Source organism: Hibiscus syriacus, unplaced genomic scaffold, assembly GCF_006381635.1.
Source record: "Hibiscus syriacus cultivar Baekdansim isolate YM2019G1 unplaced genomic scaffold, ASM638163v2 tig00110744_pilon, whole genome shotgun sequence".
In the NCBI taxonomy this organism is placed as follows: Eukaryota; Viridiplantae; Streptophyta; class Magnoliopsida; order Malvales; family Malvaceae; genus Hibiscus; species Hibiscus syriacus.
The window spans coordinates 1,006,837-1,023,020 of NW_024062846.1; the positions used below are offsets into that span (position 1 = coordinate 1,006,837).

The 16,184-nt window shown below is 31.1% G+C and overlaps 1 protein-coding gene across 1 annotated transcript; it reads right to left on the bottom strand.

Moving 5' to 3' along the window:
- Positions 1-9,525: 9,525 nt before the first annotated feature.
- LOC120139348 (pentatricopeptide repeat-containing protein At3g16610-like) lies at positions 9,526-12,514 on the bottom strand. Its single transcript, XM_039154597.1, has one exon. It carries the CDS (start codon positions 12,435-12,437, stop codon positions 9,570-9,572), a length of 2,868 nt encoding a protein of 955 aa, XP_039010528.1. The 5' UTR covers positions 12,438-12,514; the 3' UTR covers positions 9,526-9,569.
- Positions 12,515-16,184: the final 3,670 nt, after the last annotated feature.

Here is a 16,184-nt window from a genome sequence, read left to right on the forward strand (position 1 = left end):
TCCTATTTTAGTTTAGTTTATTTGTCTTTTCTTGTGTTATTGTTAGTATTGCATGCATTAGGGACAATGCATCCCTTAGGTTTGGGGTTTTTTGTTAGGTTTAGATGTTGCATTTAGGAATATAGTCTACATATAGAATTGCATTGGTAATGCCATAGGATAATTTTGAAGAAATTAATGAAGTATTTAAGGTAATTTTGATGATGCTCAATGATGATTTTAATTGAAATGAAATGCTATAGAAACCTTTCGAAATAAGGATCCTTAGAATTTTCTTTTAACACTTAGGTGAATGTTCTTAATACTTAAAGAATTTAGAAATTTTCAAGTTGTAAATCTCTTATATTTATCATATGTTATACCAATCATTTAAAAAATGATAGTCTCAGGAAATAAGTTGGGTAATAATGGTAATAGCTCCAACATAGTCTTAGGAAATAAGTTGGGTAATGTTAGTAATAGCTCCAACAGAGTGAGAGAAATAAGTTGGAATTCCAACATTGGTGAGGAAATATTATTGCAGCATTGAATACCTTTAATATATTAGGTACGAATGTAATACCCCAAATTTTAACTATTGACTAAAGTCTAAATTTTGAAAGTTTGAGGGCTAAGGTATAAACTTTGTAAACGTTTAGTGACTAAAATGTAATTTTTCAAAGTTATATATTTTAACATGTAAATGAATAGTTTGGCCTAAAATAATGATTTTCTTGGGAATCAAATTTTTGGTACGGGATTTGTGTTAAAATCTATAAATAGATAAAGTTCGATATACAAATCGGATAATAGGATCGAGTCGAAATTTCACGAAAATTTGGAGGATATTAGAAAATGGTTGGAAATATTATTTACATATTTTAGATTAGAGAAATTTGTCTCAGATTTAGTTGAACAGTGGAATTTTAGTGACTAAAATGAAATTTTTGAAAATTGCATGTCCAAAGTGAAAATTCAAATCCAAGTTGAGATATTTTTGACAAAGGAATATTTTATTTGGGAAAATGGCATATGGTAATTTTTAGGATTCATTAATGGCTAAAATGGAATTTCTTAAAAGTTGAATTAAAAATTCAATTAAATTAGTTTTAAGCCAAGTTTAATAGCTTTTAAATACTAGAATAATTGAGAACCAAATCAACACTTTCAGCTCCTATCTTCTTCTTGGCCGAAACTCCTCTTGCTCAAGGTAAGAAAACTTTGTTTCAATTTTTAAAGCAATTTGAATGATTTTTGGACTAGGTTGTGAAATAGAGAATTATTTTACATGAAATTCTATATCATTTGGCATAAATATTGTATGGTTAAGATGTTTGTGTGATGAGATTTGATGATTAATATTATGAAGGGTTTGGTGATTTTGAAGAGTTTATGAAGAATTTTTATGTTTTTAAGGTTGGAGATTAATTCTAAAGTATGTATGATGATTTAAATTATTTATACATGCTTATATTAGGTTTGGTCACTTTAGGGTTTATGGAGAATTGATGGATTTTGATTTAATTTGAGGTTGTAGTGATTGGAAATGCATGAATTTGATCATGGGAGGTTGAATTCATGCTTGAGATTGAACAAAAAGTCTGCCTATTGTGACATGATGTATTCGGCCATAGGAAAGAAATTAAGGGAAAATTGTTGAAAGTGTTTTTATGGTCTAGAATGAATATTATAAGTGTTCTATGTGATTTGGAGGTTGGTTTGAATCAATTCGGAGGCTTGAGTTAGAAAAAGGGCTAATGTACTAGATTTGAGAAGTTTGAGACTTTAATGTGAAAATGTACAATTTAAGGGACTTAGTATTGATTTATAAGGATAATATGCTGGAATTTATATGTGAGGAAAGTTGTTGGGAACTAAATTTCAAGTTTGATAATTTTAGTGGATGTATTCGAAAGGTTCCTAAAACTTTAGGGACTTGATTGTGATTTTATAAAGGTGATGGTATTATTTTGAACATGAAATTTCAATGCTGGAAAATTTTATTATCATGCTGGTTTTTTAGTTTAACTAATGAGCTTGAATCAAATTATAAGTTTATGAAGTTGGGTGATTAAAATTGAAAGTTTAGGAAAGTTTGGGTTGAAATTGCAATATTTTAAACGTTAAAGGATTGAATTGAATATTTTGTTAAGGTGCTGCAAATTTTATGTGATTAATATGAAGTGATCATAATGGTTAAGGGCCATTATGGATTAAACAAGATAGTTGATATGAATTCTAAAAAGAATTCATAATTAGGAAATTAGTAAAAGTTGAAGAGTTGATAGTGAAACTAAATATTCATGGAATTTAAGGAATGTTTTGATAAGTTAGAATTATGATGGAAATACGATTTAGTTTTATATCGATTTAAGTATCAATTTATTTTTAAATTTAATATCTAAGTTTAAATTATGTTAGTTCGATGCTAACATAAAGCTTGAATATTTTATGATGTTATATGACGTTATCAGACTACGGTAAATTTAATGATCCAAGTAACTCAAAAGAGAAGGAAAATATGAAAAATTAGAAGATTATTGTGGAGAAGATTTGAGGCAAAGGTGAGTGCATTTCATTTGTATATATGTTTCGACCATACATTGGTTTGCGATGAGCCAATGTCGGAGTTACGTTAAGAAGTGACTCCTAGTGTTATGTGAAATGTCATTCAAGTTTATATGTTTATTTAGAAAGATAATACAACTAGTGAATAAGTCAAGGACACTAGTTGGTAAAATCTACCTAAAAATTATGTTTTGAATAGTAAGTTTTGAAAATCATTAGAAATTCTGAAAAAAATGATTAGAGGATGAATCTTATATCATTGGACCCATCTATAAGTTTAGTTTAGTTTAGTTTAGAATAAATGGAAACTGATTTCAAAGAGTATACAAAAAGATATGAAATTTTAATAAGTGATAGGTCAGAAAAACAAGATAGTAGATTTTGTCCAAAACAGTTTTGTCAGGCAATTTTGAAAATTCTCTATAAATTTTATAATTGAAACTAGATGAAGTGCCTTATATGGTTAGATTCATATTCGAGTTTAGTTTTCAATGGTGCAAACGAAATAATTTTTCAATAAATTTATTAATATAGAACAATATTTCTTTGAAGGTAGTGCAAACTACCAAAATATGAAATTCCATTAAATTGTGTAGTGGAAGCAATTTTTAAAGATTAGTGAGGATTATATTTGATTTATAAGTAAATTGTTCAAATGAGTCTAGTTTATTTATTTAATTACTCTAATCAAGGACGACTTGCGATAAGTCAACCTCGTTTTATTTTCCAGTATGATTTATACATTTTCAGTGTGAGATATTTCTATAATATTTTTCATCAAGTTTTATGAATGATTTTGGGTATGAATTGCCCAAGTATGATATTTATGATGATGAATTCTAAATGTTTACAGTTATCAGACATTTCACGGTTATCAGATATTTACAATCATTAGATGTTTTTTAGTTATAAGCTATTTACAATTATCAAATGATTTTTAGTTATCTGATGATTATAATTATCAAATGTTTTACAATTAATAGATGTAGATTAATAAATGATTCTTTGATGATAAATATAATCCCATTGTATGTTGCATTGAGAGTCATAGGTACATTTGCCTTGCCAGTAAATGAGTGCTTATTAGTTATCAATTCAGCTTTGGTACATTAGTGTACCAATGTTCAGCACCGTTGGTGCTCAGGTTATGATTGCATTGAAGTGCATCATATCACACTTTCAGTTATGATTCAGCATCGTGTTGTGTCTAATGTGCACCTTATATTCACGTACCTTGTATTCTCTTACACATACAATGGGCTATAACAATAAGTGTGAAAGTTATGACAGTATATAAAAGAAAAGAACATATAATTGAAAATAAAGTTATGAAATATGTTCGAATGAAAAAGGAAAAAAGTTATTTTTTATATTTGATGATGACTTACATGATTTTTGATAAAACATGAGATGATGATTTTCAGGTTTTTAGAAGGAAAACGGATTGACTAGCCCGATTTTAAGTTTTAATTATTTTTATTTAAATTTTCAGTTTATTGTTTATATTTTATGGATTTTATATTTTAGCTATACTTCTGCCTCATTAAGTTTTACTTAGCACATGATGATTTTCATGCATAGGTTCGAATAAAGTGGTGGACGTGAAGTGAGGAGCTTGCCAGCATCTTATGGAAAATCAAACCTACCGACAGTATAGTAAGACATCCTAACTTTAACTTATTAGTGGCATGTACATTATATATGTTGGGTTACTTTATCAGATTTATTTTAAAAGAGTTTGTAATAGTAATTATGGTTATTTTCTTTTGTTTTGTCTAATTTTAGTATTAATCGTATTTATGAGTGAATAGTATAAATGTTATATTTTAAATGGTTTAAAATCAAGCGGTATTATGCAGTTGTATATGGATATGAAACAACACTGAACTGCCTAATTATTAACTGAAATCATTTTTGTTTTCAATGATCAAGCAATATTTTATAAATTTATATGATTAAGGAAAAAGTTTTTAAAGTTAAAAAGGAAATTATTAAATGAAACAATTTTTTTTAGTATTTAAGTTCAATAAATGTCAGTTGATTTGATGTGACGCATTTAGCTTGTATTACGAGACATATACATGCTAAGGGTGTTACAGCAAAATTTTCTAACTTAGCTAAGTATTGATTGGATACACCTATATTACACACACTGCACTATGAGGATTCTGATTCTGATAGGATGAAATGGTATTTTTTATTTGAGATTACATATATGCTTCACAGCATCAGTTGAGGACTGAAAATGGATCTTATTTGCTTGGTTAATTTCTTAAATTTATTTTGTGGCATTGTTGTTTAGATATTTTATGCATGTTGATGCTTGCGAACAAACAAGCACTTGGTTTGGGGGTTTGATAACTCTCCAAACGAGTTATCTTTAGTAGCATTTTCACCTAGGTTTAGTTTGAACTTATGCATATTTAGGAGCATTTATGTTCAAAATTACTTATTTTTACATACGTTGCATAGTAGGAGCAATGTGGGTAAGTGCTAAAATTGATTTTTTTGTTGCTGAAAACTATTGCACTGACGCCGCACCATTGCAGGAAATGTTGATCGGATGCTTTGGTGGTCATCCAAGCTCCAAACGATTACGAGAAACTTCTGGATTGGGACAGTTGGCTCGGGTAGATGTCATGTAGTTGGATAACACTTGAAATGTGGACATTTCCTATTGGGCGATGAAATTCTCATCCAAACTATAAAAAGGGAGTACTTGGGTCCAAAAAGTATGACGATTATGAGAGATCCAAAGTACCATTTTCCACTTAAATCTTCCCAAGCCATGGAAGCCTAAGTATTTTTCCAGGGATTGTTGCAGCACGAAGGAAGCTTGCTCAGGAGCTTCAGCAGTCAACGGATCATCACTCAATTCCTTCTATTGAGAGAAGGAGTGATTGAATGTATAAAGTTTTGTTGGATTTTTATTATGAACTTCTTAATTTTGTGTTTACTTCGATACTTAGTTTATAAGGTTTGAACTTCATGATTGTGAGTAGAAATATTTACAACTAGATATATAGCATTTTCATTTTAATCTAGAAATAGCTTTATTCAAATTGATATATACGTTTGTGAGCATTGGTGTTGCTGAGCAACATCGGTATACTGAAAAGTGTGCAACCAATTGATTAGAATTGAGAATAGTTTTAACCTTTAATTAATGAAAGTTATTAAAGTAGTTCAAATGGTTTTAATCAGTTTTGATCACTTGGATTAAGTGTGAACTATTTGCATAAAACTTGGAAGTCGTAATATTAAATCATTTCATTCAATAATTGACCAATTGCTTTCTGAAATGTTGTAGCATGAACTGGTGTTTTTCGTTATTGATTTCATTACTTTCTTTCTAGCATATCGTGATTTTTGGCAAATCATATTGTTAAAAAATCTAATGATAACACTCTACTCCCTGTGGGTTTGACACTTGAAACTCCTGAAGTTTCCAGTTTATTACTTAATATGCGAAACATGCACTTGCGTTGAATGTTGTATCAATTTCGTAGCATCACCTATTGCTTAGTACCATGTCTTTATCATGCTTATGTTTATGAAATTCTTATGTTGCTCTAGATTAGCGATTATACTACTGGACTTTATAAGCTCAACATTCGGATGTTTTTTGTTGGCAGGTCAGTAGCTTATGCAATTCGTGGAGCACCGTCACGGAAGGGCTTCCAGCATCTCCGACAGAGTATTGTACTGTAGCTTTAGTGGGCATCTATATTCATAGAACCTTACTTAAGTATTTGAGTTGTAAACAGCAAGATGTATTATTTTATTTTAAAGTATGTGTCATGGAGCTCTGGTTTTGTAAAATGTTTTATATCAGTTATTTATATTTTAATTATGATACCATCCATTAAGTATAAAAGAAAAATGAATATGTTTTGAAAATTAGGGGTTGCCTTCGTAGCCTAGTGTGGCACTTTAGCCCAATCGTGTTTAGGGTGTTACACTTAAGTATAGAGAACTTGTAATCGTAAAGAATCATGTCCTAAAGTCGATTCTACCAATCCCAATAGTCATAGACATTCAAATATAGCCATAAAAAATTCTCATCGTCGAACTTCATCAACTTATTCAATAAACTATCTCTAAATCAAACAAATGTCATAGCAAAGTTCTGTTAATAACTAGAAATGCAAATGATCAATTATGAACACTACCTCCCCCGAACTTGGAGAAAGCATTATCTTTAATGCATGAAAACTAAATTAAAACTAAGATAAATGAAATGCAATGCAATGCAAGGTAACTTTACTAAATCCAACTTTGGTGGTGGGGTTGACTTTAGTGCCATGTGCTTAACGCGTTTTTTCCGTAATGCTGCAATGGGCTGGTCAAATTCATCTGTGGCAGGTGGTAGTGTGTCTTTATTAGACTCCTCAGTTGGAGAAGTCCATATACGACCGATAGTTCACTTTAAGTGACGTCGCGTCGTTGGTGTTAAAGTTGACTGTGGCATTGGTGCAAGGGGAGGAACTTCACCATCAATCTCATCATCATCATTTTCCATAATTAGAGGTTTGTGTAGTTGTGTTTAGCTTGGTGGGTCTTCTCAATATTTCTTCTCAATAATTTTAAGTTAAATTGACAACACTTCGGCATTTCAAATCGAGGGGAAACACCATCTAATATAAGGTAGAATGGTGATTTTTCTTTTTTGGAAAGAAATAAGAAATATTATAATCGAACGTTGTATTTATTTACCTAAGGTTACACAACAAACAAATTTCTTATTAATAAAAATTATCGAACCTTTAAGATAGATACAGAATGTTCAAATATTTATAAATAACGATACTAAACCATCAAATAAGATCGAGTAGCTCATCTTCGTTAAATCTAAATACGAAGATATTTCTCTTTCTTCCCTCCTGATTAATTTTAAAATGTCATTATATTTTTAAAATAAAAATAAAATAATTTTAAATTAAGTTAAACATAAAATATATTTAATAAATTAATATAAAAAATTTTTTTAACGTTAATATATGAATTTAAGTTAAGTATTTATTTAATCAAAAGAAAGTTAAGTATTTACACAATAAGACACAAAATATATACATCATTTTTTCTATTTTAAAACAAATATTGATCTTGGCTTAATGATCTGGTACATATTTGATTTCCCAAAAGACCTAAATTTCATTCTCTTTAGCCCCAATTTGTTTAGTTTTTTTTTCTCTGAACAAGAGGATGAGACATGTTACCTTCTAATTGCTGAAAATAAATATATTAAAAATAAAATTAGTCTTTCAATCAAATGGTAACATGTGGTACGACATGTGACATCATTCGATTGGAGGAATAAATATATTTTAATTTATTAAAAGTATGACTAAATTGAGAGAATATGTAAATGACATGAATCAAATATGTGATTATACCAAAATATTTAAGTGACATATCACCTAATTTGTTAACTGTTAACGACAGTTAAACCGTGATAATCACATCTTAACTGAATAAAAACGAAAGAGATCATATATTATATATTTTGAAATCAGTGAGAAAAAATAGACAAAACACAAATACAAGTGATCAATCATGTAATTAACCCTATATTTTAATATTATTTCTAAAATTATATATTTTTTAATTTAAATGAATCAGAGGATAACATGTGTTTGTATCATCAATTTTGTCCTGTTAGCCAAACTTAAAAAAGAACACTTTTTAGAGTTATAAGTAGTGCCTAAAACTTAAAGAGGATGAGACATGTTACCTTCTAATTGCTGAAAATAAATATATTAAAAATAAAATTAGTCTTTCAATCAAATGGTAACATGTGGTACGATATGTGACATCATTCGATTGAAGGAATAAATATATTTTAATTTATTAAAAGTATGACTAAATTGAGAGAATATGTAAATGACATGAATCAAATATGTGATTATACCAAAATATTTAAGTGACATATCACCTAATTTGTTAACTGTTAACGACAGTTAAACCGTGATGATCACATCTTAACTGAATAAAAACGAAAGAGATCATATATTATATATTTTGAAATCAGTGAGAAAAAATAGACAAAACACAAATACAAGTGATCAATCATGTAATTAACCCTATATTTTAATATTATTTCTAAAATTATATATTTTTTAATTTAAATGAATCAGAGGATAACATGTGTTTGTATCATCAATTTTGTCCTGTTAGCCAAACTTAAAAAAAACACTTTTTAGAGTTATAAGCAGTGCCTAACACTTTAATGTTATTTTTTAAAAGTATTTTAAGAAAGTGTGGTTAGAAAATACTTTAAAAAAAGTTAATTTTAAAATTTTATTATTTGGTATTAATATTAAAGAACTTTGGACGAGGTACCTCTCTATTTATGTGAGAGACCGTCTCCATGAAACTCTTATAATGTTTAAACATTAAAAAAATATACAAAACCATTAAAAGCAAAAGGATGCACGGAACCATTATAATAAAACAGAAAGAAGCCATGATAATAAATATAACGATCTTATCCAATTGAGGCATTTTTTTATTTTAGATATTATATTATAAATAAAAAATATATTAATTTAAAATTATTTATATTTTAATATATAAGTAATAATTATAATTATAATACTTCACTATTAATATTTTAAGTACAATATCTGTGTTGAAAAGTATTTATTCATATTCTTCTCCACCGATCATTTTTACGCTACTTATCTGTTATGGCAACTGAAGGTAAACCATCTGCTTTCTTTCTCCAGGCTGCATCATTTATACTTCTTTTCAGTCACTTCCTGTTTGCATTTCACGTATGGATAGTTTGACTTTCTAGTTCTAGAAAGAAGACCTGGCCAGGATGAACCCAAGAATATGTGATTGTTGGTCTTTTATCAACATTTCTTTACTTTTGGAATATTTGCTTCAGACAACTGATATGGCCACCAACAGTCTATATGGGGCTCGGTGGATCGTTTCACACATGGTTACTTGGCGTTCTCGACCTGCCTTAACATTCATTCCTGTAAGCGCACTTCAGAAGACTGCTAATTGTGATGTTAATCTCCAACTAGACTAAAACCAGGGACTTTTCTTAGTTTTCTTCCTTCCATGAGAGACCTAACTGTATTGGCATCTTCCCAATTTCCAGCTGCTGCATAGATACTATGAAGTGTCACATAAGATTCTGAGTTTTGTGGGTACGTTTTAAAGAGTACCTGAAAAATTCTCTCTCCAATTTCAACGTTCCCGTACATCTTACAAGCACCTAACAAGGATTGAAGCATGCCTACAGAAGGTTTGAATGGCAGTCTATCGACTATATCATAAGCTTCATGCAAGTGACCGGCTCGTGCAAGAAGGTCAACCATACAAGCATAGTGATCTGTTCTTGGAGATTCCCCATCTTCAACCATAGAGTTGAATACTCTTTGGCCTTCCTCAACTAAACCACCATGTCCACAAGCTGATAAAAGACTTGAATAAGTAATGGCATCAGGGTTCATCCCTGAAAGTTGCATCCTCGAGAAAAGTTCAAGGGCACCCCTAGCGTTTCCATGCAATCTGTATCCATTAATCATCACACTCCAAGAGATGGCATCCTTTTCAAGCATGTAGTCAAACAGCAATCTCGCAACCATGATGCTTCCACATCTTGCATATAGGTCTATGAGGGCATTACCAATTACCACGTCTTTGTCAAAGCCCTTGCGTATGATATAGGCCATCACAGAATCTGCTAGATTTAATCTTTTTACTAGAACACAAGAGGAGATTAAACTTAAAACTGTTACACTGTCAGGTTCCAAACTTATCTGGAGCAGTTCACGAAAAACAGCAACTGCTTGTTCGGCATTTTTGGTTTCAGCAAGCACATTCATGATGGCATTCCACAAAGAAATATCCCGCCTTTTTCCCATTTGAAAAACTAGGAGGCTCAAACTTATTTTACCAAATCTAGCATACATGAAGATAAGAGATGTAAGAACAGGGGTTTCCTTTATCATTCCTGTTCTGAGTGCAAAAGCATGGATGGAATTACCCTGTGATAGCAAGCGACACATGGGCAATATATTTAGTATACTCACTTGATTTGGTCTTTGATTCTCATTCATCATTTGGGAAAACAAGACTAAACCATTCTTGGGTAAGTTCTGATGCCGGAAGCCAGTCATTAATGAATTCCAAGAAGCCACACTTCTTTCTGGCATGATATCAAACAATACCAATCCAGCATCCAGTTCTCCACATTTACAATACAAAAAAATTAGTGCATTAGTCAATGAAACATCAGAGTCACACCCAGTTTTGATGGCAAAACCATGAAGTATTTTTCCTTGCCTGAAATCTTCACTCTCGGTGTAACAAGAAAGGATGCTTAGCAAAGTTACAGAATCCAACTTCACTCCTGCTTTCTGCATCTGGTGAAGAATCATATTTGCCTTCTCCTTTTGTCCACAGTGTACATATGCAGATATCAAAGTATTCCATGATACTGTATTTTTAGTAGCCATTCTTTCAAATAGCCTAAAACAAGTGGAGAGTAAACGACAATCAGAGTAAAATGCTAGGACTGCATTTGAAACATCAATATTCGTTTCAAAACTTCTTCTAACGACAAATGCATGTATTGATTCACCAAGTAAAATGTCACCTAGGTTTGAGCAGGCAGAGAGGATGCAAACAATAGAGACTACATCAAGACTGAACCCTTCCAACTGCATTTCACGAAATGCAACCAAACTTTCCTCCCGTAGTCCATTATTTACATAGCCAGAAATCATCACATTCCATGAGAGCGGTGTTTTGTTCAGCATATGATCAAACAAGATTTCAGACAAACTTATTTCCCCAAGCTTAGCATACATCGACATGAGTGCTGTCAATACAGAAACCTGACTTCCAAAACCATGTTTAATAACACAACAATGGAGAGATCCACCATAGCAAATATCAAAATAGTTCTCACAATGGGGAACCGTAGACACAAACGTGACAGAGTTAGGCTTCACTTCATTTCGAAGCATTTCACGAAACATCTCAAAACCATCAAAAAACCTCTCGTTCTGCATGTAACAATTGATTATAGAATTCCACACAGAAACATTCCCTTCCACAGCGAAGTCAAACGATTTCCTGGCACTAGATAAATCCACTTCACTTTTATACATCGAAATAAAAGCAGGAACCAGAAAATCATCCAAGAAATATCCACATTTAACAGCGAAACCATGCAGAGATTTACCATAACAAAAATACCCCGACCGCTTACAGGCAGGAATTATACTAGCCAAAGTACTCACATTAGGCTTTATGTTTGTACCCTGAATTTCCCTGAAAACCCCCAATGCTTCTTTATCATGTCCATTAAGACAGTAAGCAGAAACCAAAGCATTCCATGAAACCACGTCAGGTTCAGAAATTTTATCAAACAGCTTCCGCGCAACCCCTATATCAACATTTCTCGCATAAAAATCAATAAAAGAAGTCATGATGACAACATTTCTTTCATACCCTTTTCTCAAAACAATGGAATGAATCTGTTCTCCAAACCCAGAAGCACCTAGAGCTGAACAAGCCTTAATCACGAAAGGAAATGTAAAATCATCAGATGGGCAATTGAAGAACCGGCATTTCAGGTAAACAGATAAAAGATCTTCATATAGACCACAATCAGAGAGACCCTTCAGCAATAAGTTTTGGCAGAATAAAGTTGGGTTTTGAAATTTGTAAAATGTGGAGAGAGCTAAATTTGGTACACCCAAACAAAAGCAAGACTTGAGAAATTGTCCTACCAATAACTTGTTTTCAGTGAGACCTTGTACGATGAGAAGAGATTTAAGCTGCTTTAAGCCTTCGATGCTTTGACAGTGCTTTAAGAGATGTAAGAAACCAGAAATGGGACGACATGGAAGATTTAAAACCATGTCGTTACTGATTTGCGTTTAGATGCATGGGTTTCCCGCCATTACTAATTATTCATCCTCCAAAACATGGGATCGGTTCGGTGTGGTCCTTTTGTTTATTTTTTAAGGGTAAATTACGCAAATATTCTCTAATGTTTGAGTATATTTTCTTCTTTCAAACTTAAATTTTCAAAGTAACAAATTGATCACTAACATAATTGATTTGTAACAAAATGGTCACTCTTCCGTCATCTCTGTTAAATTGATGATGTGGCAATATTAAAAAAGTTAATATTTAGTTTTACCCCTAAATTATTGCTAAACTATCGAATATGTCTTTGAATAATGATTTTATATTTAACTTGGCACAAAAAATTTCTAATTTTCATTTTCACCTTTCCTTTGATTTTGGATAAAGAATCTAGGTTTATAGTCAAATGCTCTTAAATCTGGGTTTAGTGAAAAAATTGTGAATGAAATGATAAAATTATTGAAATGTTTTTTTTTATATCTGAAAACACTATGAAGACTAAAACCCCAATGAGGGGAATGAAGTCTTCTAATTTTGAAGCTGCAAAATATTACTAATAAAACATAAAGTTGAAAAAAACTTTAAAGAAAGAAATAGATTGAGAGTGAAAGCAATTACGTTGACTCATTGAGTTTACGCTTGCATTTAGATTTCACACAACAAAGGATCCCACCCAGATTAAGACAAATTCAAAGTGTGTAGTTTCTTTCTTTCATTGTTTGTTATCTATAATGTGAAAAGTTGGATGAAGAATGTAAATAATGTGTAGATATCAGTGAAAGATCCAGAAATTTAAGAATGATAATATAAAATTTTAATTTTTTAAAATAATGGTGTATAAAAAATTTTATTTTTTATTTTTCCCTTAATATTAACTAAATTAACTATTTTCTAAAATAATAAGATGCACTTTATTCCTAGGGAGACTTAGCCCACGATAGGCAATAACAAAAAAAAAAAAGCAAGCATGTGCACAGTGAGAATTTTTATTTTTACAACTTGCACCCAACTACAAGTTTATACCGGGGTTTTAAATTGCCGTCGCGGACGCTATTGTGACCTGTCACGGCCGTCTTTCGGGTGGATCCGGAATTGGGCTTCGACTTGGAATAAACGAATTGGAGTCGCCACCGATCATTTATTTTAAAACAAATGGGTTAATCGGATACCCTATATCTTACCTGATCTGCGTCTTTCCAAAGATGTGTCGGATTCGAGAGTCGGTTACAATTAATGAAGGGTTAGCACCCTTAAACTGCCATTTCGGTACTATGCATTTTCCAGTTGTCTTAAATTAAAAAAATTGTAATTTAAAATTAAAATGTAAAAATACGATCCCAATTACTTATCTTAGATAGTTTTAAAGGTGTACCCTTAAGAGTGCCAAGAAACGTGTTAGATAAAAAGGTAAGAAATAAATAAATTAAATTAAAATGAAGAAAAACAAATTAAATAAAAGATAAGATAAAGAAAGCAAAGATAAAATAGTAAGTAAAATAAAAAATATAAAGAAAAAGAAGAAAAAATATATAAATAAAACAAATAAATAAAATAATAAAAAAAAGTAAAAATAATATATATATATATATATATAATAAATAAAAACTTAAAAATAGTAAATATATATATAAATTAATAAAACGGATAAAAAAATAACATATATATATATATATATGTAATCTAAAAAAATAAAAATATATACTAAGGTAAAAAAGAAAATGCATAAAATGTAAAAAAAATATTACATGAAAAAAAATAACAAAGCAATTAAATAAAATGAGTAATAAGGGAAATGTGCGTATAAATAAAATTAAATAAATAAAATAATAATAATTAAAACGTAAATGTAAAGGACCAAATTAAAAGGAAAAATAAATCGATGGGCAAATTTCGAAGAAAAAAATTGATTTAGCGGGGAGAATTGAATATTTAAAAATAGGAACACACCTCGGGGTAGATATAGGTTCGAAACTTTGAAACCCCACCCTTTTTTGGTCATCGGCGCAACCCACTTTTTGGGTTATTCGAACTAAATCTCAAGAAAAATAGCATGCACATGCGAGAAATGAACGAATCAAGGTAAAAAAGATGTTACCTTTTATTTCATTTTCAAATCGTTTACAATAGCTTTGCCTTTGTATTTTTTCGTGCTTTCCTCTGTATTTTATATGTAAATCATGTGTTACAATAGTGAGTTATAATGGCTATTTATAATGCTTGTGGAGCCTATTTTTAGGAGTTTGAATAATAGTAAAACTCTATCCTATTTTAAAGAGTTTGAATCATAGTAAAACTCTATCCTATTTTTAGGAGTTTGAATCCTACTAAAACTCTAACGTTTATTTTCTGAATCCCACTAAATTGGGGTTGTTGAGAATATTGTACCCAGACAAAAAAGTGTGTTGACAACTGCCCCTCTTTGCCCATAGTCGTGTAACGGGGATAAGGCAAAGATTAAAAGATATACTTTTTGTTCGGTGGAGTTAAAAATTGACTCTGATGTTTTAATAACTCCATGTCGAATTGAGTTGCGGATGACTCCTCCATCGTGAAGTCGAGTTCATCTTGAAATGATATGGAATTGAAGCCGTAGTTTGGAATTTGAATCAACACGTGGCTTCTCGTTGCCCTTCGGTCTTCTTCTCGGTTTAAAGACCTTGGATCGGAATCGAACTCAAAAATCTTCGTTGAAAGATAGCTTTTCTTGATATAAGCTATACTGCTTGAAAATGGTTGCTTGTCACTAAGGCACAGCTAATCCAGGTCTTCTTCTCGACTTGAAAACCTCGACTGCAACCGAAAAGTGGTGTGATTGATGTGTCATCGAGCTGAATGGAATCGAACTCAACAATTTTGTTGACAGATAGCCCTTCTTGCCTTAAGCTATGCTACAAATGATGTGCCCTCGAAGCTGAGTGTAATCGAACTCGAAGGTCTTGGGTTTCAAGAGAAACATTTTCAAAGGTTTTTTTGTGTTTCAAGAGAAACAATTTCTAAGGTTTTTTTTGTGTTTCAAGAGAAATAATTTCAAAGGTTTTTTTGTGTTCAAGAGAAACTGTCTCAAGGGAGGCAAAATTTTGTTTCAAGAGAAACATATTCAAAGATTGGTGTTTCAAGAGAAACTCTCTCAAGAGAGACAAAATTTTGTTTCAAGGGAAACTGTCTCAAGACAGACAAAATTTGTTTCAAGAGAAACTGTCTCAAGAGAGACAAAACTTAGTTCCAAAAGAAACTGTCACAAGGGAGACGAAATTTGTTTCAAGGAAAAAAGATTCAAAGATTTTGTTTCAAGGGAAACTGTCTCAAGAGAGATAAATTTTTTTTCAAGTGAAACTGTCTCAAGAGAGATAAAACTTTGTTTCAATGGAAACTGTCTCAAGAGAGACAAAACTTTGTTTTGAGTAAATTAGTCTCAAGTGAGACAACCCCTTGTTTCGAGAGAAACAATCTCAAATGTGATCGATAATCTGCTTGTTCCTGCATGTTAAAGAAATCCTTTCAAAAGCTCTAATCGTTGACTTAAAGAAGTCAAATATGTGGATGGCATGTTTGCTGTGACACTAAATCACTTCATCGGGCATGATATCCTTCGTCGTGAAGTTGAAATCGTGGATGGACCATTCGTTGTGAAGTTGAGCCTCGAATTGGATATCCCTCGTCATGAGGTTGAAATTCAATCTTAAGTAAGTTGGTTCTTCGTCGTGAAGTTGAAATTAACTCTGAATGAAACTTAGAAA

Bases quoted from the DNA above. Each gene is read 5' to 3' on its own strand.
- LOC120139348 (XM_039154597.1), bottom strand. From the start codon at position 12,437: ATGGTTTTAAATCTTCCATGTCGTCCCATTTCTGGTTTCTTACATCTC.